A 24,172-nucleotide genomic window follows, 5' to 3' on the forward strand; every position below is an offset into this window, starting at 1 on the left:
TGGGTTTGAGTCACGTCCCCACAAAAGTGCCTTGTTCACTGGTGTAAAGGAAAAGACAAAATGTGCATGCACACATTCACGTAAACAGATGCAGAAGAAGGTAACACGCCCACATGTTACACATGAATGCAAGTGCACAAAGAGCCCAGACACATCATCACACACGCACGCACACACACAATAGCACACATCATCACACACACACACACTCACACACACACACACATCCACACCAAACCTCCTACCTACCCAGCTCCCCCCGTCTCTCTCTCTCTCTCTCTCTCTCTCTCTCTCACACACACACACAAACACACACATTCACACACACCAAAGCCGCTGATGGTTGTTAAAACCCTATATGGCGTCATTACCAGTCAGTGGGTGGGTGTGGTCTTCACCGGTTTGTTAAACATACCAGAGCTTAAATGCTGAACAGCCACTGCCATTCAAAAACAACACTCTGTCCTTCCCTCCCTCCTTCTCGCTTCCTCGCTCACATTAGTCCTCTCAGTCTGGCTCACTAGTGCTCCAGGATTCACAGGGTGGAAGTCCTATTTTTGCTGTATCAGACAGGTAACTTTTTATAATGGTCTCTCTGTGTAGCTCTTTCTATATCTGTCATTTTTACAGCATTTGAAGTCCCATTTTATAATATGAGGTACGTGGTTAATGATAGGCCATTTGTTTACTTTTTTTCAATAACTCTCTTCAATATCTCTTTTTTACTGCTCTGTCCTGGTGGATGTGGACACTATCAGTTTGTTGCAAACACTGCAGGACATCTGGACGTGTTGGCCGGCGCGTGGTTCAACTCAAATCATCTGGTGTCTTTATAAGGAGATTCTTCAATCACAAGTCTTTTCCTTGAGAGGAGCACAGTACGCTGTGGTGGTGGTCAACAAGCAAAGATGTCTCTTCCGTTGTCAGTGCTGATATGTCTGTCAGCTGTCCATCTGTGTATGGGAGATCAGCCTGTGGAGGAAGTCATTGTAACAAGTAAGTAGAGATATGGATAAGTAATGTGGGAAACGAAAGTAGCAAGTGAGATAAGAGAATACTCAAAGAAGACTCTAGAGAACATACTGCTTTCTTTGGGAGTACAGACTTTGTTTCACTTTATTTTAGATTGCCAACTGCCAAGGTGGTATATTTGAAGTATTTTGCATCAACAAGGCTACCCAAAGTTAATATTATGAGGGGATCAAAAGCTTAAAACATTTAAAATACATCCTGAATTGTATGGCCAGATACTACACAAATTTTACTAGATATTTAAAGACCATTTCCTAAAACAAGTTTGAAGATTGGAACTGATCAAAGATTGAGATGTCTTTAAAGTTATTAATAATGCCATCCTGAGGCCATTACTCAATTCATACCTCTATTCTTGTCACCATACAAATTTCAAATTGGGGACCTTTGCTAACATTGATGTGTCAGTTGTTCATGGATAAAATGCCAGGAACTTCCCATCATCCACTACAATTGATGAATCCTCTCAAAAGAGAGATGAAACCACATAGCAAATCATTTAATCTGTGACAACTTTCTATTTGAACATAACTTTATGAACTCCCGCCTAAATAATGTCACACACATTTTCTGGCACTTCTAAATTTAGTATGAAGTCATCCTTCTCTTTCAACTAAATATTATAAACAGTCCTTTCTTGGTTATGCTGCTGAATGCCTCACAGAAGGGTGATCTGGATAAAATTAATTTTCATTTTAAGTTCATCTGAGCCAAGTGAAGCAAATATAACAGAGTGTGACTGAGATTCTAATATTTAACCATGTTGTAATGTGTGAAACAAAACAGGGCTTGCAAGATGGAAAGGGCAGGTTATAAAGACTGGAACACAATACAGCTATGTGACAATGACAGCAACACAGACAGCTGTGTCACAATCATGGCTAACAATCTATATAGAAACCAGCCAAACAAAACATTTGCAACTCTGCCCATTTGATTCGGTGTGAAATAAAACACATTTGTAAAGCACTTTACAGAGGAACCATACAACCAGGAATAATGGTATACAGTATACACTATTTAAATTAAATACACAGCAACTCAAGGTAATGACAAGGAAGTCAGCTAGTTTATCTCAGTGAGCCAGGAATGTAGACAAACAGGAAAAACATGTGCAGTAATACCGAGAGATATGAAAGAAGAAATGAACTCTTATATAAGCAGACTGTCTTGGCCATTGATAACATCAAGTCCAGCAGTGAAGTGATTCAATATCAAATAAATCTGAACAGTAAAAAACAACTACAGTATGGTGTGGACATTTCGTTCTCTAACAGGGTTTGCCTGCATGACATAATGGCAAAATGAGTTGCACATTTATGTACTCAGAGTGCAGACAGTGACTCCATAGAGCAGTCTGTTTGGGTACACTGAGTCAGAGACTTTGGCTTAGCAAGCAGTCAGAGCTGCCATTGGTCAGAATTCGTTTAATCTGGCAGAGTGGAGTTTGTGTTTGGGAGTCTGAGAATGAAAGATAATCTGTCAGAGCCATTCATCAAATTTGTTTACAGGATAAAACATCCCATCAGTACAGTAGCAAATTGTGTGTTTGATTCTAATTAGACATTTATTTTATTTTGCCACAAGGAAAAATGTTAGACTATGTTGGACTACAGTGCATTTTCAGTTTTATACTTGACAGTTTGTTACCATTTAAAGAATATGGCTGCCAATTTTCTATATTTTACTTACTGTCAACAAATCTCATGTTCAGAGCCAAACCAACAATGAATTGATCCTAATTAAAAGTATTGTGTGTGTATCCAAAGCCTGTTAAACAAGCCTGTTAGTTTTAAAGGGAGTTTTATTGGTCTTATAATTTCCAAGTTATTTACTGGAACAGCAAATGTTCAGGATGAAGATTCATAAAAACAACCAATGCAACACATGCAACCATAACATAAGTGATTACTTGTGTGTGTCTGTGTATGATTTTGCAACTGTGTATGATTTTGCAAATGGACATTGTTATGAGTATGTGTGCATTTCAGAGAAATTTAAACTCTGTGTGTGTTTGTGTTTACTTGCCTCATAGAAAAAGTGCCTCTACTGGGGGGCTGGTTTGAGCGGAGTCCAGACTCAGCTGAGGTTCAGGAAGCAGCTCAATATGCTGTGAAGATGTTCAACACGCACTCCAAAGGCAAGAAGATGTTCCAACTGGTCACCATCACTTCTGCTCAGACTCAGGTTAGATTCATCTTCTAGAAACAAATGAACTCAAATGCAACACACCATGCATGTCACGCACAACATGTAATATTGTATGGTAATCTCATTAGGTGACCAACGTGATCAACTTTAAGATTGATGCGATCCTGGGAAAAACCAAGTGCCTCAAGGCAGATAATCCTGACATGCTCAGCTGCAGTCTTGAGAAAAAGGTAAATCTGTTTTGTGTGTGTTTATAAAGTTGTATCCAATTTAGCGATATTTCATTAATACATTGTTTTTATTGTCTTGTAACACAGCACATACAGCATTAGAATCATCTGTTGCACCCATGCTTTGCTGTCTTATATTCTTTCATAATACAAAGGCTGTTGTGCTTTGAGACATAATTTGTCAAAAGTTCACCAGTCCTACAAATTTAAGCATACAATCTCCATTATTGTGTTATCTATTATTAAGAAGATAATCTTGCATATTAAAATCTTAACAATAAAAGTATAACAAAGGGAATAAATCTTGAAAGAAAGAAAGAAAGAAAAAGGAAATAAAATAACATCCCCCATTAAATATTTTGTTAAATTTGAAGGAAAATGACCTGTTTCTCAGCTTGTAGTGATGGTGCTGAAACTGACCTGAGAATTCCCAGTTCCTATACATAATAGTAACTGTTGTTTCCCTCTCCGCAGCATCTGAAGTGCCAGTTTGAGGTGGCTTTCAACCCCCGCAACAACAAACATGAGCTGCACAGTCGCAAGTGCAGAAAACTTGTGGAGAAGGTTTAACTTTTTAACAGGCTTAACTTTTTGATAGTTATGCTTTGTCTTTCCCTCCATTCTTACATTTTGATACAATGATGATGATGAGCTGTGTTTTTTTTCTTAACACGTGTTTTACAGATGATTTAAAGTGGTGGATGTGTGGTTTTGATACAGTAGAAGATGAACAACTTATAATAATGACAGATGATGGTCTCAATAAAATATGTTTGGAAAAGGTGAACAAAACCAGATGTTGGTTTTTGTTGTCATAATATGGGGATTATTTGTGGTTTGTGGCTTGAATTTGTGTTGTATGTCTTGATGTCTTATTTCTCATTCCTTTATTTTATGGAGAACACTTGATATCATTGTTCAAAATTGTAATACATCTCATTTTTGATAACATTTTTGGAAAAAACTCATGATTTTGGTAAAGAACACATGATTTTTTAATTGAAATATTTATTTGATTGGTGGGATTTTTATATGAATGAATAATCAGTTATATACATTAATGATTGCACACATTGCTGCTCATTAAGATTTTTGAGAAAACAGCTTTGAATTGCCTTCATTGTCTTTCAAATGCCTGAAAAGAATGATAACAAATCAGTCATTACAAAGAGTCTATACCACGTTTACCCTGCATTGTGACTTCAAAGCATTTATCTGTTCTCAAACATCACATCTTTAAATCCACTGATTGTTTTAAATCATAAAAACTGAAAAGTCACAATAAAAAGTAATTTACATGTCATGCATGATATTGGTTTGAATCAATTTTCCCATACAGTGTATAACCCCTCCCATCTCTTTCTTAATTTAATCAAGCATTAACACCTTAAAATAAACTTCAGGATGGACGATGGATTATGTCTTTAATGACTTCTATACTCACTGCATTCGTATAACCTATTGATCCTTAGGATATCAATATCAGACATGGCATCCCTCTGTCCTATTGGCACAGAGGGATCTGGAATGGGAGTAATGGTGTCTCCTCCTGATGAGAAGGCAGTCCTAGAGAAAAAATAAAATCATAGACCAATGGAAAACTGTTTGTAATATTGTCCTGCTGAACAATATTTTTCAGACATGAACAATTGTACAGTTCATTTACTGTAATTTTGCTTTTGTTCAGGATCAGTGCATGTTTATCCATCTCACATTTCAAGACGAAAATGAGCTGCAAATCCTATGCAGAGTTAGAAATGATAATATTAAAGGTGCAGTAATCAGTATTTTTATACTGACAATGGATTAAATGACTGTGTGTAAAGTGAAAGGTGCAGTTCGTAGGGACAAAAACACAGAAAGTTATCACTTGACTCTGCAGTTCCGTGGACCTATGTGGATCATATTAGCATGCTTTGGCTCATTGTTTTGGTTTCACAGCTAGCAACTTTAATGTTTAGGTTTGTTGCTGTCTTCAACTCACAGCAGGTAGATGTTTGGAAAGAAAAGTGCTGGCAAACCCACTATACACTACCTGCCCAACACCAAACAGAAGACAATCAAAGTTAGCAACTAGCTGGTGCACATAGCTGAGCATTTAGCAGCTAAAAAGCCACACATTTCTCTCTCTCTCTAGTTGGTGGAGACCAAAAACAGAACTAAAAGGAGAGTGATTATTGAACTCACATTGGCCAGGTGGCCAGAGACAATACTTCAAATGAATATTAATATTGCTCTGTGTCTGCTAAATCTGAAAATAGGAAACTGTTTGCTAACATGTAACCTTATCGACTTGATAAAGTGATATGTCAATGTTGTGTTTGCAGCTTGTTGTGCCCCCAAGTGGCGAAAAAAAAAAAGAAATAATGTAGGTTGAAAAGTTTTGTAGGACACAAAAATGAATTTAAAAAAATCTTGCCAGTAATAGTGGTTAGTAATCACAAAAATAGATATTACCTTCCATAATGCATAACAGATGAATAGTCATATGGTGTGTTCAAGTTGCTGGTGTCCTTTTTGTGGAAGTCAAAGGAATTTGCTGCAGAGAAAAAGTATATACATAAATAATAACTGTGCATGAAAGAAAATATATTATACATTCATTTTCTACTTTCATATGAATAAAATCATAAAATAATCAAGTTGGTAAATTAATGCTGTTCCCAGTTCCATATGAATTATAAAAATACAGTGATTAAAAATGACTGAATTTAATTTCAGTACTAGCTCCACCACAAACACCACATTTAGTTGCCAATTGTATGTCAGCATCAGAACTTAGAGCTCACCTGCTGGGATATTTTCCCAGTTGATCCTGACATACTGGTCCCTGTCACTCCTGTTATGCTCATGGTGGAAGCCCAGTGTGTGGAGGAGCTCGTGCTGAATGATGCCACGATGAAGACAGCCAAACACAGACAGAGAAACCACCTGCTGCCCTCCATCTCTGCCAACGGTAGTCCAGCACCTACAGTACAGTGAAAGACAGAGAGACAGGTTTGAACCCTGACAGGTTGGCTAACACGCTGATCCATCACCCTTACTCTATACTCACCCAAGTTCACTCTCAATGCTCAGGTAGTCAGACTGGCCATGATGAGGGACAAAGCGAATGCAGGTTTTCTCGTGGAAAGTTTGCATAGCTTTCTCAATTGTGGCCTTTTCACTATCATCTGCAATTAAAACAAGATTACACCAGAATACTTAAAATTTTCTCCATCTTGCAAGGATTCTGGCTGCTGTGCTTGGTACCAAATAAAGACCTTTTGTTCTTGTTGTGGGTAAGCAAAAGTAGAACAGTAAGCAGTTCTTGATGTTATTAAAGCATGAATTTTCACTTGTTCATCTTACAAAACAACTCATCCCCAAAAAACTCAGTCTTCAGTCTGGGGCTACTATCTTTTTTGTGTCAAGATTTTGTATGAAAATTTGCAAAAGTTTAAAGACATTTCCTTCCTTGGTATTGAGATGATGATTATCATTGCATTGATATTGTAACTCTCATGAATGAATCACTTGGCTCGTACAGAAGTAATCACTGATGCTGTAGGGTACTTCAACCAGTCCATTGTAGGACTTTTTCCATTTGCAGTAGCCACTCAGGCATTTCATGGCATTCCTCTTCTTTGACAGAGCGACATCACCTTCCGCCAGAACACGGTTGACGCCTGAAATGAGACAATATGTGGGCAGCATGTTAAGTAGATGTACACACACATACACAGATGCTCAGAATCGGCACAGATTGAGGTGTGAAGAGAGCAAGCAAGGATGCTATGTTAGCACTTTTTCCACCTGAATAAATTATGCCTACCTTTATTTGCCTCCAGAATTCTTGAAGTTATGTCTAAATGGACAGCCTCCTTGGTCTTCACACCTAAAACCAGAAGATTTACTTACCCAACAGGCTGTCCCAGTATTGTGAAATGTGATGGATGAGATGAGAAAAGGAGTTAGAAGTCTCACCTTCCTCATGCAGTTGCACCTGCAGTAAGACAAAGCAAACATAATTAGGAGAAATTAAATTACTGCCATGAAAAAGTTGAATTTGGTAATAAAAATGTGTATTGTTGAACTATATCAAATCTGTCTGTTATCTTTAGGTAAGGCCCTCAGGTATTTGTTAAATTGTGTTTTTTGTTATGTGTTTATTGTGTGGATTGTTTGCCATGAAATGCCTGAATCTTTGTTAATGTATAGCTCACATTTCATGACTCCACTCAAAAGCCAAGACATATTACTTAAAAATGCCTGTGTTGACCTAACAACAAGCCTTACTTAATGAGGAGCAGATTTTTTGAGGATACTTGGAGTAATCTACTATTTGCCAAGATCTGATCATTCTTTTCAGGAGAATGCAGGCAGTCTTTTTTGTTTTCATTTAAGACAATTGAATTTTTATCCTTAAAAAAGCAAACAAAAAGAAAAAAATCAAGTAAAACAGTCACAGACATGATTTGTGGCGGTGTTGCACCATATGTCTCACCAAGGAGTCGTTTTGTGCTGAAATGCCAAGCAGCAGGGCCAGAACAGCAGAGAAGAGACTCAGTTTCATCCTCCTTATGTTGAAGATCTTATGGCTGGAGTAGATTTTTGTTGGTCAGTGACCACAAAGGTTGCAATCATGCTTTTTTATACAGTCCAAAAGGGAGTGACGGCTATTGTAAACAGATTTTAAGACAATACATTGACCCCTAAACAAATGTTTTTAAAATCCAACAGGAAACTCCCTGAACCTTTCCAGGTGGCCGTCAGATGAGGCTTGCTAATTGAAGATTAAAAATTATGGGGGAATCTGTTATTTCACATCTGGATTAAACATATGATTGATTTCTTAATCAGAAAGTGGTGATAATGCATTACAGCCACAATATATGGACAAGCTGCTCACCATTTGACTGACATGTTAACACAGTTACAGAAGAACTAATCCACTGTGAACCCACACAACCCAAAATATAAACAGTACTGTACATACATGTGCTGGTCCACACCCAAAGGTTTCAAATGTCTTCTGCTTGAGGCCCAACTTTACCCAACTTTTCTATTGCTACTGCAGACTGATGGAAACCAAGCCAAAGTTGGAAGTTGGCCCAGTATGTGGACACCATTATCCATACACTGTACTTTTATCTACTTTTGCTCCAGGGCTTTTGGGGCTAGGCCCTTAGGTAATTAGCATTCAACTATATTTTAGGTGATAGTGCACTTCCAACTTTGTGACAAAAGTTTGAGGAAGGACATTTCCTGTTTCAACATGACAATAACTCCCAACCACAAAGCCAAGTCCACAAATAATTTTTTAAAGGGTTTGTTGAGGAAGAAGTTGACTGGCCTGCACAGAGCGCTGACCGGAACCTCATCCGATGGCACCAACATAAGTGGCTCTTGTGGCTGAATGGGTTCCCTGTAGCCAGATTCTAAAATCTTGTGCCTTCCCAGAAGAGGGGAGGCTGTTATGAAAGCATTAAAGGACAGGTTCACAATTTTTCAAGTGTCTTAAAACAACAGTCAGGTGCCCATATGAACGCTGAAAGAGGTTTTCCTCGCTGTAATCATTCCTCCTGTTCATATTGGCCATTAAAAGATCCCCTTCAAATGCACTTTCAATGTAAGTGATGGAGGCCAAAAGCCACAGTGTGTCCATACAGTAACTTTGTACAAAAGTGCATTTAAAAGTTTATCTGAAGCTTATATGAGGCTTCAGCAGTCTGAATTAGTCATATCGAGTGAATATCTACCACATTTCCAGTCTTTTTAGCATCAAATTCCTTCTTTGTTTCCCTGTTGAGCTACAGTGGAAGAATAGTTACAAAAAGAGGCGCTTTGGCAAAAAGAATGTAATATTGTAATATCTACTTGATTTGACTCATTTGGATGTCTGATGCTTCACTCAGCTGATAGCTTCAGATAAACTTTTAAATACATTTTTGCACAGAATGAGACTTGTGATCCACTAGAATCGGAAGAAACTTCCTTTATTACAAAGCCCAAATGAAAAATAGAAATGTAATGTTTAAGCAAAGGTGAAACTGTATATGCTAGCATAGAGACTGAATTTTCTCTTGAGATGGGGATCACCCAACTAACATCTGTGGATCCCTTCCACAACTAAACAGGGCTACATGAAAGTCATGCCACTGAGTATGCACTCTTTCCATTTCTAAAACATTTAAAAGTTTGGGTTCCTTAGCAAACATCACATGGAAACTTTATCCCTCAATAAAACAAGCAGTTAGCATTTATTCTTATTTTGTCATTCATCATGTCAGAGGAAAATATGTTTCATTGCTGGGTAATATGAGGCTGTCTGGTGGTCTGGCAAGAGATTATAAAGGCTTTGCCACTGAACAGCACAGGCAGCACTGGCACTGCTCACTCTTCACTTCACCATTATTCAACAAAACATGTATGCAGTTCTCTCCCTCACACCCTCCTACACACACACACACACACACACACACACACACAGAGAGAGAGAGAGAGAGAGAGAGAGAGAGAGAGAGAGACATGTCTGTAACTTCTATTTGTTTTGCACTCTATTCCAGTACTGGAAACCAGTCATCAATCAGTTCTGAGTTGGTGGGCTTTTAAATTAGGCTGTTCTGTGATCTGGTATCATGGTTGTTCTCTTTGAACTAAGGATGTTAAATATCTCTTTGGCAACTTAACTTACAACCTAACTTAGATAACAGCAGTGTGCTAGATCAGTGGTTCACTCTTTTTCACATCAAGGACCCCTAACTGACACAGATTAGACCACAGACCCCCATTTGATAAGATTTTGATCCCAGGGTCCCCCATCTGATAAAATTTTTGCTTTTTGATGTTTTATTACAGAAAATGTATAAAACCCATGACTAAAATAGTCACACAATCAGTCATTGTATTACTTATGGGTGGAATTACTGAAAATAAGTTATTCCCTTTTTTATTGGGGACCCCCTGGAGCCCCCTCAAGGACCCCACTTTGAGGCCCACTGCTCTGATATCAGTGATGACTGTCTGTCTTTTTCATAAACTCACATTGGTGAACGACATAGCAAGATGTCATCCAGTGATTTATGAGTAGTGACAGCAGCATGAGCAAACACAATATCCTTCACTGCATATCCTCATAATCCAGCAGGGTGTGTTATAATGTATATTAGCACTTACTATGTGTAAAAAGGGTGGTGCTCCCCATTAAACCAAGCCCTAGTAATCTTTATTATATTAAAGCGATAGTAAACACTCTCTTAAACATTTTGACCAGCCTCCTGTCAGTTGCAATCCAGTAATGCCAACATACAAACCAAAGCACAATGCTTTCTCTGTTGTCCATCAAATTAAAAAATAAGTACATGACTATGGCTTTTTTGATTTTTTGCAGACCAGTGTTAGCTTTAGTGCAAGTAAATCAAAATTAAAACTCTTTTCTTGTACACCATACTTTATTCACCTCAAATACGTTTTCTTTCTATTTATCTTGCTATCTATCTTGTCTTCATCATGGTGATGTCTGAGATCTTTCTGGATCTCTAAATTGGGCGTTTTAAACTGAAGAGGGTTAAACAAGGAATTAGACTTGAAGTCATTTTGTTAAAGTCTGCTGGATATTCTCAAAGAAGAGAAATTTTTTGAGAAAAAACGGAAATTTGCATGTTATCAATAGATATTAGGAGAGAGAATTATTTTTTTTTTAAAAAATGGGGTTGAAATAATACATTTTTGTTGTTGTTGTTGTTTTTTTTTTTGGAAAAATTGATATTCAACCTGTTCATCCACTGATTGATCCCTTACAATGACCAAGCTCATACTGTACTGTAGAAAGTATGAGTGATGTGAACTGACTGCACGTAATTAACGTATTATTTTGAATAGGAACATGAACAATATGAACAAAGGAATAATTTAAAAAAAAAAAAAAGGGTCTTAGTTTTCATCTGGGTGGCTGCACGGGTTCAGCCTGCCTGATTGTCAAACCCTCTTGAACAACGGTGCTGGCAGGAGCTTCTTTAGTGGGGGTCGCAAGAGGTGGTGGAGATGGAACCTCAACAGAGACTGGTTCTCTGGTGGGCTCCTCACTCGTATCTTCACCTTCCAGGACTGAAGCAGTGACTGGAGGTTCAGTAGGAGGGGTCAGATGACTGGATGTTCCTCTGCTTCATCCAGGCTATTGTTCAAGTCATACTGGATGGGAGTGTTGGCAGCACTGGGGCTCAGGGGAGCAGGTGGAGGAGAAACAACAGCAGAGTCTTGTTCTTTGGTTAGTTTTGTGTCCTCCAGACCAGCCTCTTCAACTCCCGGTTTACCTCCTGGTGAAGAGGCTGAACTAACCCTAACCCTGTGATTAACCTCTGAAAAATTCCTGAGTCTCACTCCAGCCCCCGCAGACAGAAAGCACAACACAGAAGTGGTCATGTCATTTATATTTATTCATGAACAATATTTATTTACAGTTATTTACAACACCATCTGACAATTTTATCTTTTACTTTACAAAATTTTTAAAAATTCATACAGCAAATAAAAATTACATAAGTGACTCGCTTAAGATTTGAAAAAGTACCTTTTACTTCTTTGTTGTTTATTTGTAATGATAGCAGTATGTCATGTAGTATTTCCACCTTTGCGTTTCAAATCCAGACTTTTGCATTGTTGCATGTTATAGATTTAAAGAAAATCTACTGCTTCACTGCTTCAGAGTTCTCCACGTCTTGTGTCAGTAATTCAGATCAGCAGCGGTCAGACACTAGTCTCAGTGTGAGGTGACATCTTAATGCTCAGCATATGGGACAGGAGTCTGTGCTGGTGATGGTACCTGACACACACACACACACACACACACACACACACACACAGACACAAGCAGCATAAGTAAGCAGCAGATCAACAAAAAATGAAAATATTGGCGCCATCGTCTGGCATATAAGTGTTACTACAATAAAAAAATTTTTACACAGTAAAAGTGAATATTGTTTAAGCACAAGTAAGAATGTGAAGTGTATAAGATCATATACTGACTTGCCAATGACCCTTTGTATCTCTTTGTTCTCCTCTTCTCTGAGTTTCATTAGAACATGCTCCAGGATCGGAAGCTCCAAGTTCAGGTACTGAGCTACCTGCAGGAGAGGAGAGGAGAGGAGAGGATACATCACATAAGTGTTTAGGGGTGACCTTTCAGAACCCCGTGAGTGGGACTGGTGCACTCACATCATTGCTGACTTCCTCTTCGTCCATGTCCATCAAAAAGATCTTCATGATGTGATCAGAGGGCCCCTGCAGTATGCGCTCCCATAGGGGTTGGTCTCTGTTACTAAGCTTCCTCTTTTCTAAACAGAAATTTACAGACGTTACTGTCACATATAATATTTCCGTCTTATGTTGTTTAATTATTTCGTTTGCTGAGAAACCATACCTCCACTCTGGTGAAGACAGTACAGAGCAAACTCCTGGGGATCATTTTCTATCTGTATGAATTAAATACAGGAAAAATATTTCAACACTTACAGTACACACTCAGTTTTGATTGGCAGATGAAGGTCTGAGGTCTGTTATTTCATAACAGGTGATTTTTTTTCCCTCAGGGTTACATTTTTTAGGAGGAATGTAAAAAAAATTCAGTTGTGTTTTGATTATAATTAATGATTAATATTTCTGGTATGTAACTGTGTAAGATGATTAACCCAGTCAGAGCTTGTTTTGGGATGATGATCATCTCCCTGCACCTTTCAATTTTTAACACACTCTCTGTAATTATTAAGTCCAGAAAGTCTATTTATGATAAGGTCCATTTAACTTTAACCAATGCGGTGCCTCATACAAAACATTTTCCCGGTTGGTGACTTTTGATTAAAATGATCAAATTGCTGATTGATATTTGTGTCTTTTTATACTTCAGTGACATATCCTGCGGCCTTGAGAATATGCACCAAACCCACCTTGAACTTGTTTAGTAGTTGTTCAATGACCTGGTTTGTGGTCATCCTGCTAGAGATACGAACTTTAGTTGGAGTACCAAAGGATGGAGTGAAGATAGAGGTCTGGAACAAAACAATAAGAGACTGGTGAGCTACAGTGCAGATAGGAGTGAGGGGAGATATGAAAGACATATGGCTATTTTAGAAAAGAATGGACAGGTTGAGCATCACATGGAGAGATATTGAGCAGAAACCTACCTTATAGTTATAGAAGTGTCCATTGATAGAAAAGCGATGTTGTCTTTCTTTCTCTCTTTGTGCCGCCGACTTGCCTCTGCCCCTCCTCCTCTTGACCAATGAGGCATCACTCATGCAGCGAAACAGGTTTGACTCTGCCTCCAGCTCTGAGTTCTTGTGCCTCACAGGACGCAGCGTGCTGGTCTCGTAAACAGCAGGGCCTTTGGAGAGTACAGAAACACACTTGTAAAATTCTCATCTTGCTGCACACAGCGGTTCCTAACATTTTACTTTCATGGAAAATTGAAGTGAGAGATTTAAAATTGGACCATGCAATACATTTCCACATGCGAATCAAATGCTTCTGTTTAGTTGAACAATATTATAACTTCAGATGAAAAATAAAACACACACACACACACACAAAAACACAGTCTTTAAATAGCTTTCTATCAAGAACAAGTTTTCTCAGATTTGATGTCCTAGAATGGCTAAAGCCAAAACTGTTAGTTAAGCTAACACAGTTTTTTAAAAAAAAAAAATCCTTATGGAGAAATGGGAGAAAAACAAAAAGAACCTGGTAGAGGACTGGTGACCACTGTTTCCTGTGCCGTCTCAGCCATCTCGTCTATCTGGTGAAGATCAACGTACTCTCCCCATCGTGTCATACCCCTGCAGAGAGAGAGACAGAGAAGAGACGACAGAGAAACGTGTAAAAGTGATCCTATATCTATCTGAATGTAGAAATGAACATACAGTAAATTCAGTTGTACATACTTTGATCTTGACAAGTAACATTTCTCAGCTCTGGACTCCGTATTCATTGCTCATAAAAGTGTGAGTCACACAACTATTGATCTGTTTAAAAGCTCACTTTATTGTATACCTCCATGAGGAACAAATACACTGCAAACTACTACTTGTAGCAGGAACTTGAGAATACTCAGCCTTGCTCAGGTAGAAATTACGGATTAATTAACATCAGCATGACCTTTTCTACAGTGTTTACTTCACTTCACAAGTTATGTCTATCTCATGAATCCTGTACCACATGTTTAGGGTCACTGTGAGAAGCAACTTTAATAATAAAAGCTGGTAAAGTTGGCAAATAAAAAAGCCGTTGCTCATTTTTTGACCACCCAGCATCTGTGCAAAAGTGCCTTTGTTAGTAATAGCTTTCTAAAAGTCAAATGTTTAGGTGTTACCTTGTCAGAATTGGACAGTCAAAAGCTCCTAATCTGATGTGTAAACTAAAACTAAATAAATTACCCACCCTACAACCTTAAATAGCACTTGTACTGTTACCTTGTGGTCTACAAGGTAAATAAATGCATCCAAAATTCTTATTCCTTATGTTGAGACTATCCCATCATCAAAAAGTTTGATAGAAGAAAATCTGCTGACCAGAACTATATACTGCAAGCTTGTGAGTATAAAGTGTCCAAAGCTCTTCACATTTTTGCTCTGATAGTGACATTATTAGTAATACTACACAAAAGCTGAAATTGACCTCTTGTTTCCGAGCGGGCTGACTGGACTGGTGGGGTCAGGTGAGACCAGAGGAGAAAATGGAAGCATTTGTTTCTCATCCTGTATTTTCAGCCTGATGGGTCTTCGTACTCCCCAGCAGATATTCAGGAAGCCTTCCACTACAACCTCGCCTTCATCACCCTGTTATGGAAACAGACCCACAGACACCTGCATGCTGTATAATTACAGTCATAGATCCCATCATCCTACCACTGTAAAACCTAAAACTTCATTAGCTGCTGTATCAATGAGAGGTCAGTCTTCTAAAAAATACTATTTATGTCCAAGTATACACTTGAATACGCAAATAATAACAAAATAAGATGAGAGACATTTTTCAGAAGTTATGACTTGCTCCAAAGTTATGACAAATGTCTGAAAAGGCACTAACTACAGGTCTGGCAGAAAATATTCATTGGAAAATCAATCAACTCAGAAAAAAAGTTATAATTGTAACATAAATAATACCTGTGAGTAACTGAGGTGCAGCTGAGTCTGGTCCTTTAGGAAGCAGTTGTAGGTATTTAGCAGTGAGAGAAACTCTGCTCTAAAATGAATAGCAATGGATGACAAAACAGCATAATAGCATTAAGTGGCACAGAAAAGCATCTGCATCTGCAATGTTTTTGTGTTCATGATCCAGATATGGATGATTTATAAGTAAATCCATTTAAAAAAAAAAAAAAAAAGTATGTTTTGTGTGTCTAAAATTATGAGATCAGGGTTTTTTCAGAGAATACAAGAAAACTTTAAAGTCTCCCTCCACTCAAAAAGATGTTTTTCTTCTTGTTCCTACAGTTAGATGTTTGAGCTTCACTGTGCAAAATGATGTATGTGCAATTTGACACTAGATGGCTGTTTTCACATTAATCTGATGAAGGAAGAAAGTTTCTCAATGCTCATTGAAAATCAGAGTTTGAGTCGTGTGCCTATGAGCAGGATTTGTGACTGGTTCACAGCCAACTGTGGTCCAATATGCAGCTCATACAAGGTTGATGTGGAAACCTTAAGCTTCTAGTACACAATACACTGATAACCCAGTCTCACATCAAAATGTGTGATAGCTACACTGGTCCACAGCGCAAAACGTATTAATTTCACAATAACGGTTTAAAATTGTGAGATGCCTTTGTTTTTTTTTTTCTTTTTGGCCTATTCTTTTCTATTGGCCTGCATCAATGTCACATGACTGTCAAGTTTAAGTGTGTGAAAACAAACAAATGGCTGCCATTCCTTTTATTTTCAGTGGAAAATGCAATAGTTTCAACATTAAAATGTGTTTTGATAAAATTCCTAGTGAGAAATGTGCATTTTATTTTTATAATCTGCCTTCAGTGAATGTATATTATGTTTAGTTTGTTAGTTATTACAGAGATTGTTTCAGGTCAGGTGGAATGCAACGTTTTCTATCGTTGCTATGTTTTTTTTTTGTCAGTTTTTGATACCCAAAGCTGCTGCATTACCCATGAGCCTCATCAACTGTATTATGGAGATGAAGACAGTCAGCCTTGTGTTAAGTTACAAAACTTTTATTAACTATTATATCTGCTATTTACTTTTAATTACTGAATTTACTCCAAACACACACACACACACACACACACACACACTCCAATGTTGGAGTGCTTTATTGGATGATGTGGCTCAAAGAGAAGGAAGGGTTTGACTATTGTTTTGGGTTGCCTGCTGTCAGTGGGCTTCATTCCATTTCAAATTGCAGCCAGTCGGCCGCAAACTGAATCTAAACGCCACTATGTCGGTTAAGAAAAGGCGTTTTATAGCCTGTGATTGTAAAATGTGAAGTTGCTCATTTAATTTTATATTTCCAAGAATATGGGGCTGAGGAGATTTAATAGGAAACAATCTTTCTTAAAACAGTCTTCCTCAATTAATATTGAGGCACCTCACACAATAAAGCACTCCAATGTGTGTGTGTGTGTGTGTGTGTGCATCAAATCTTGTACCATGGTCATATAAACAGGATGAAGACAAGGTTATCAAACTGGACTTTACATTTCACATCTCTCGTTTAATCCCTGCACTTGTCACTTTCATATATTTCATCAAACTGGATTTTAGATTGTGCGTTGCCCTCACTATTACATATTTAATTATTTATGCACATGTCAAATTTAATTTTTGCTCTTGTCACCTTCATATATTTCATACACTTCATTTCTTTGCCCATAGCATAGTCTATATTTCCTTTGTACAGTCAGTATTTCAAGTTTTATATCCTATTTCAAAACTATTACTATTCCATTCTGTAAATAGATTTTAAAATTTCAATTGAATTTTAATATAACCTAACCCAAACACTTCAGGCCTTCCTCCAAGCCTGTAGTAATGCCCTAGATTGTCAACAGTATTGTAATCTCTGGTCACTATTTCCACTAAAAAAACAACCAACCAAAAAAAACAAAAAGCTTAATTTTATATATTGGGCCTTCAAAGTGCTCTCTGAAACTAGGCCTGATATGGTTTGTGTCCATGAAATGACAAAAAGTAAAACTTTGCCATAGAGCTAAACCAAATACATTGTTGAAAAGGTCTCTGCCTGGAGAGCAACATTCGTAAGTATGAAGATTCTACATGGCTCCTGCTTTGAAATACCGACATTTCAACCTTGACCTCAGTCCATGTTTGAAGGCTTCTAATTCAGCAGCAAAAGGGGCTGCAGACATGGGACCAACTGTTATAGAGAGCTTTTAATCTCAGCTATCATGTGAGTATAGTCAACAACTGTGGACGCTGTCAAATATGGGTAAAATATGGTTAAATTTAATTTTCACCCATTTAACAATTAGATATTTAAAGTCTGATTACACAAATGTGTTTTCCCATCTCCTTAAACTCCTCAGTGTACTCTCAATTCAGTATTTACAACTTCCAATTCTAGGAAAAACGGTTGTAGTTCTTCCAGTTTGTAAAGTAGGGTTGTAAAAAGATATATCTACTGAATATATCAAATATCTAGTAAAGCCAAACTAGTAATTATACTGCATCTAGATGATCTATGTTGAGAAAAAGCAAAGATGTTGGTTTATTTCACATACTTTAGCTAGTATTCCAGATATGGGGTTTTTGGTTGGTGTCTATTGTCAGTGGGAGTTATGCAGCACTTCAAACTGTGTTTAAGCAGCTTGTTATGGATTCAATATGGAGTTTGTTAGGCCAACCAGCTGCACACAAAAATCTGAATCAGTTTGGAATAAATTAAGTAATTTAAAGTAAATAGCAAATATAATAGTAAATAAAAGTTTTGGAGCATAACACAAAGTGGACTGTCTTCATCTCTATAATAATGGTTGATGTTGCTCATGGGTAATGTAGTCGCTTCGGCTATCAAAAACTGACAAAAAAACTTGATTTCTCGGAATCGAAGATGAAATAATTAAAATGGGTGGCCTTAACATTAATCTATCAACCTATCTTGTTGAGAAATGTTGACAACAGTGAGGAAAATGGGCTACATCCCGGCAGCAAATGCAAGCTACGTGTTTTCAGTGATAGCAGTGTCCACAGCAACCACCATAGCAATGATAGAAAACACTGCATTCCAACAATTTTCTGGCGAGACCCGAAACAACCTTCATAATAACTAACAAAGTAAACATCATATACACTCACTGAACTTATAAAAGTAAAATGCACATTTCACACTAGAAATATCAAAACACATTTTAATGCCAAAACTATCTTAAAATATTGCATTTTCCACTGAGAATAAAAGGAATGGCAGCCATTTTCTTTGTTTTCACAGTCAGAAACTTGACAGTCATGTGACCTTGACGCAGGGATTTTAAATGAGGAATAATAAGTAGATGTAACTTTAAGGATTTTAACGAGAAAAAACATTATTATTACGCACACATCATTATTTTAAGTAGAGGGGTTTTTTTTATACATGTTAAAACATGTCTGGCAGGGATCTTTAATCATCTGTTTGCTAATCACTGAGCTTAATAGTGACCACATCATGTATTGTAGTACTTTCAAGCATAAGACTGCTGCAGTCTCAACAGCATATGAAACCACCCACCTGGACAGTGTCCGCCCATCTCCTGCCTGGATCAGTGGGAGAAGAGCCGCTTCATTCATCTCTGGTTGCATCAACTACTGCACGGAGAAAAACAAGTAAACAAATCAGGTGCGTAGTAGCAACATGTTCATTTTCTGTAATCCCGTAAACCGCAGACAAAGGTAGATCTTGATCTTGAAGGCAGGAGAAAAACAGTAAAGGCTGTCGACTTGTTGAATGTCACTCCAGCGTGCGTGTTTCCTGTTGTTCATGCTCCTAGATAAAAACATATGTCAACATGGTGCAAGCACTGGCACTGAAAATGAACTGCACCGCACTTGCACAACCAACACGGTGCCACTCCTTCCAAAAATAAACAAAATAAATATATATTCTTTGAGTCTTACCTTCTCTATCATGGCAAATCAGAGCTCTCCTCTTGATTCTGTTTCTTTGTCTCTGTCTCTTTCTTCTTTCTGTGCTTTAAATATCTCTTTCCAGTCTCTCTCTCCCTCTCTTAAGTTTTTGTGTTATATTTATCCCTCTCTCTCTCTCTCTCTCTCTCTCTCTCCCTCTCTCTCTCTCTCTTTCTCTCTGGCCCTGCCTTTACTCTTTCACTTTCTTTTTTTGTGCTTGTCTCCAAGAGATTTAATAACAGTACTCCACCCAGTAACCAGTGATGACAGTGTAGACCCAGCCATTTGTTTATTCTTCGGTCAGAAACACTGAAGCCTGTGCCTGTGAACAGACATTGTTGGATATCCACGTGGCCTCTCTTTCAATTTCTCTCCTTTTCTCGTTCTGTCTCTTCCTTCTGCTTTTGTTAGTTTTTTTTCTGAATGACACAGCAATCTGAAAGAAGTTTTTTTTTATTTACACTTTTCTTTCCAGCCCGTCTCTCCATGTCTCTCTGTCTCAGCCTGTTTGCTGGTAAGAAATATCTCAGGTATTCAGCAGTTGTCACTCCAGCAACCTCACCACTCCCCTCTAAGTCTGACTGACTCACTCTTCACTCTTGAGAAGGGCAAAGCATTTTACACCAGCAAGAGCAAAATTTAAAGGTGCAGTACGTGCTTTCGCATCCATTACAAAATCACACATTATCAATCTAAAACTCATACTGTATAGTGATGTGATGTCTTTCACACAAGATAGAAATGTAAAATGTGTTTCACATGTGATAAATTCATGTGCATTTTTTATTCTAATGCGTGACCACAGATGTTAAGAATTACAAATTGTTGATATTACATAAAATACACAATAACACACCAGGGAAAGGCAAAAATAAATATTTTTTAAAGGTCAGCAGCATTGTTTTTTTTTTTTGTTGGTTTTGTTTACTTCCTGCTTAGCTAAGGGAGAACAGGGAGGGACTAAAATTACACTGACTCATGGCTGTATATATGCACCTGTGCAAACCCTCTGATAAAGGCTGAGTCATGAGTGACACTGAGTGATAGATGAGATTCAGTTCAGATAGGAATGTTTAACTCATCATTCTTTCATTTAGTGTGTAATAATTGGAGTACTTGTACATTGTACTGCTTGTCTAGAGACACTTTAATCTGCCTTTTTTTTCTGGATGTCAACAGGGATGCAGGGACACCTGACCAGGTGCAGAGCATAGCGCTCACCTGCCAACTATTTAGATCTGCACACTTGCTCATTTGTTAATCCTGCTTGTACACAGTGTCTCTCAGCTGTGCATGTTTATATCTGAACAGGGCATTGCTGGACAAGACAAAATGTACTCTTACATAATAAAGTTTAGTAAAGGTCAAAAAAACAGAAGTATTTGGAGAAGGGTAAGAGAGGACATAACAATGAATAAATAAAACAGTTCACTCTGGTCAGTAACGACTGGACGATGAATAATGTAATTTTCCACCTTTCATGCTTGCATTATGTAACTAAACGAGCTGAGATGAATTACTACTCTTAATAATAGGAATAATCTGTCAACAAATTATTTTCTATTTTTGGATCTATTAAAACAGATGGTGTAGCTGTGACTCATTTGTTTTTACTTCTGTCTCAGCAGCTTTCATCAGCTATGTTTGAATTCACCATTTAAATATTCTTGTACGTGTTTGTTACTTCACAAGCTTTACCTCCCAGCCAAAATGTATTTCATTAGTGTTGGCTTAAGTAGAAAGTTTTGTATCACACACACGTACACACACACACACACACACACACTGATGTAAAACATTCTCCATAATACAGCGGTAGATGGAACAATTCTGGATCGGCTGTGTTGGTTGTCCCTGTTTTGGTTACAGGTTTTTGTTCTTTCCTCTCTTGATAATTCAAAACTACTGAGACTGCACTTCACAGTCTGTCTCTTGAATGTTCTGAGATGAAATATGAAAAGAGAATGTTTTATTAATTTCAGATGTTTTCAGGAGGAGGTGGGATTTTTTCCTACTGCTGTGCCTCCTCATTGCAGTGTAAATGTGGAGGAAAAGCATGGAAGAAAGAAGCGGTAAAAAGGATTATTGTGCTGTTTTTGGTACACCGTGTGCATGAAGTGTGTGAAGAATCATGTCTTTCTCCTCTAACTTGAACTGACGTGAGAGATTCACTGTGTTTTTCAAGCTTCAACATGTAGGTTTTAAGCCCCCTAGAGCAAATACATCAGAACTGTGTGTGTGTATGTGATTTGTAAATCACAGGCATGTCAAAGGTTGACGCAAAGCCAACACTAAAAGAGAACTGCTGATAAATGGTCAACATTACAAAGTCAATAATCTGTGAGAGTTCATCTGTTCTTCTGGTAGCAGCAGCTTTACCATTAGCACAAAGGAAGAAAACGGCTCTAAGCCTTAAAGCCAGAGGATCCCACAAAACGAAACATGAATTTTTCACCTTAATCAGTTTTAAAAGAAATCTGTCCTCAGTGAAAAACATAACGCCTTGTCAAGAATTATTTCAATCATGTGCCATTCAGTGAGCCATAGTGGACTGTTCCGCTTCACTTCTAGTGAGGTATTGCCATACAGTTTAAGGTTTCCCTTGCAATTGTTACAGCTGCTGCTGGAGAAGTAAAAACAAATAAATCAAAGCCATCCAACCTGTGGCAATGATGAACAAGACCAAAAGTCTAAGTCGTGACCCAGTGAGGTTGACTAACTGCTGGATGGACGAAAAATTGAGAGACAGTTTGTTTTTCTTCAATAATTAACAGCGATGGACCCAACTGTTGCGGTGCAATATATTTAGATATATATTTCATGCAAGATTCCCTAACTTGTGGACAAAACACTCAAAAGCCATTATAACCCTTAAAGATGCAATATTCAGAGAGGCACCCTGGACAGTGGTTCTCAAAGTGGAATCCTGGGAACCCAAGGGCAATAATAAGGGACCCTAAAGGGGAATAATATTTTTTTGCTATAATTCCATCCATAAGTATGTGTGACTTATGACAGAATGTATGACTATTTTGGTCATGGGTTTCATACACGTTCTGTAATAAAACATCTAAAAGCAGGTTTGAGAACCACTGCTCTAGGCTATGTAAAACCATGCATAATGTATTTCTCCATCAAAGCCAAAAGACCACACTTATCTGGAGGTTGGAGCAGAGGATACAGTGTATGTACAAATAAAATAAAAGCTTTTCACGCTCAAATTGTGAGCCTGGAAATACACAGCCAACAGGAAAAAAGCAAAGGTACATGATGACACACCCAGTGTCTCCTTTTACTGCCTTCCTGTATTTCACTCCGCCCCCACCACCCACCCCATTTCTTCCTTACTCCATTCCTCTCTGTCTTTCTTTCTTTGTACTGTTCTAATTTCTGACACTTGTTCCCACTCGCATGCACGGATTTCAACTAAATATATAACGTTAGCTTAGTGCTCCCTGTTGAAAATCTGTCCCTTTGTTAGCCTCTGTTTAATTTGAATAAAACGTATTTACCATGTTACACTGGTTCACTGACAGTACTGGATACAAGTACTTACATGTTTTTTTGGCAACATCTGTTCAGTCATTTAACAAATCAAAGTGCAACAGACTCATGAAGTGAGTTGTTATACTCGATACTCAAACTTATGAAAAAAACAGTTAATTCTATTGAAACTCACACATAAACAGTGTATTACTACAATGCACTTAACTTTCAAATGGTCACATGAATTCTGGATTGTGACATTAATGCTCTTCTCATATAACTGACAATGAAAGTAAATTAAGCAGTTTGATATTCACTTATTATAACAAACTCTTATCATACTCGACTGAAATGTCTTCAGTCTTTTTCATTAAAATGTTATATCCATTTAGAATTCATGCACTAATTAACTGTATTAATGAATGTTGTTACTGGATAAAAGTAGCACCATTTATTTCTTTTACTTCCATAATACAGCACACTTTAACACACTAAAATAAAAAAATATCATACATACATTTACTCCTACCTGGCCAGTCTTTCAATCTCCTAACAACTGAAGGTGGTTCACTTCATGTTTGAGGTCTTCTACCTTGTGTGTGTGTGTATTTGTGTGTGTGTGTGTGCTCATAGGTCCAGAGTACAATGCAATGGTAGGAGGTGAGCTTGTAGAGCACACTGCAGCAGCTGGTTAATTATGGCAGGACACGTTGAGACAGTGCTCAGAGGGAGGGAGGGGCTGACTGACTGACACCAGATATGACTCGCCTTTTGTGTGTGTGTGTGTGTGTGTGTGTGTGTGTGTGTGTGTGTGTGTGTGTGTGTGTGTGTGTGCATGTGGGGGGGAAGTACAAATTCATTCCAGGAAGGCCGCCCAAAGACAGATATCCAATGCACAAGGTAATCAAAGTGTAACCTACACACACTTCACATATCATTGTCACGCACATACACACAAACTGCATCCTGACTCAGGTGGAGATCAAACAATCAATACTGCCAAACCAGAACAGGTGTTGCAGGTAATCGTGGCTTGGAAAGGTGGTGTGGAGAGATCTTGATCTCAGCATATACGATATATGATATAGAACACGTGCTGATTCCTGGTGTTTGCTGATGTTTGTAACATGATAAAGATAGTTTTTGCTTTCTACCCTCACAAAAATC

General features: G+C 37.9%; 3 protein-coding genes across 4 annotated transcripts; 1 reads left to right on the forward strand and 2 right to left on the reverse strand.

Annotated features, from left to right (window-relative positions):
- The first annotated feature begins 315 nt into the window (after positions 1-315).
- si:busm1-57f23.1 (uncharacterized protein LOC368621 homolog) lies at positions 316-4,367 on the forward strand. The gene is made up of 5 exons (XM_042395190.1): positions 316-573; positions 759-996; positions 3,068-3,219; positions 3,312-3,413; positions 3,888-4,367. The coding sequence occupies exons 2-5, from the start codon at positions 909-911 to the stop codon at positions 3,981-3,983; spliced, it is 438 nt and encodes a 145-aa protein (XP_042251124.1). The 5' UTR covers positions 316-573; positions 759-908; the 3' UTR covers positions 3,984-4,367.
- A 41-nt stretch (positions 4,368-4,408) lies between these two features.
- On the reverse strand, positions 4,409-7,968 carry LOC121885584 (hatching enzyme 1.2-like). The gene is made up of 9 exons (XM_042395189.1): positions 7,900-7,968; positions 7,380-7,398; positions 7,228-7,290; positions 6,941-7,081; positions 6,469-6,586; positions 6,203-6,381; positions 5,871-5,952; positions 4,858-4,979; positions 4,409-4,548 (listed from the first exon to the last, which is right to left on the reverse strand). Exons 1-9 carry the CDS (start codon positions 7,966-7,968, stop codon positions 4,541-4,543), a joined length of 801 nt encoding a protein of 266 aa, XP_042251123.1. The 3' UTR covers positions 4,409-4,540.
- A 3,902-nt stretch (positions 7,969-11,870) lies between these two features.
- Positions 11,871-23,625, reverse strand: rassf6 (Ras association domain family member 6). Of its 2 annotated transcripts, none has more exons than XM_042395661.1 (11): positions 23,535-23,625; positions 19,125-19,201; positions 15,551-15,629; positions 15,063-15,223; positions 14,130-14,224; positions 13,574-13,773; positions 13,337-13,438; positions 12,814-12,865; positions 12,609-12,727; positions 12,420-12,517; positions 11,871-12,216 (listed from the first exon to the last, which is right to left on the reverse strand). In XM_042395661.1, the coding sequence occupies exons 2-11, from the start codon at positions 19,193-19,195 to the stop codon at positions 12,141-12,143; spliced, it is 1,053 nt and encodes a 350-aa protein (XP_042251595.1). In that variant the 5' UTR covers positions 19,196-19,201; positions 23,535-23,625; the 3' UTR covers positions 11,871-12,140. The 2 variants fall into 2 exon arrangements, with proteins under 2 accessions (XP_042251595.1, XP_042251596.1); XM_042395662.1 differs by lacking the exon at positions 23,535-23,625 and adding an exon at positions 19,511-19,601.
- Between the last annotated feature and the right edge of the window lie 547 nt (positions 23,626-24,172).

This window comes from Thunnus maccoyii, chromosome 19 (genome assembly GCF_910596095.1).
Source record: "Thunnus maccoyii chromosome 19, fThuMac1.1, whole genome shotgun sequence".
NCBI lineage: Eukaryota > Metazoa > Chordata > Actinopteri > Scombriformes > Scombridae > Thunnus > Thunnus maccoyii.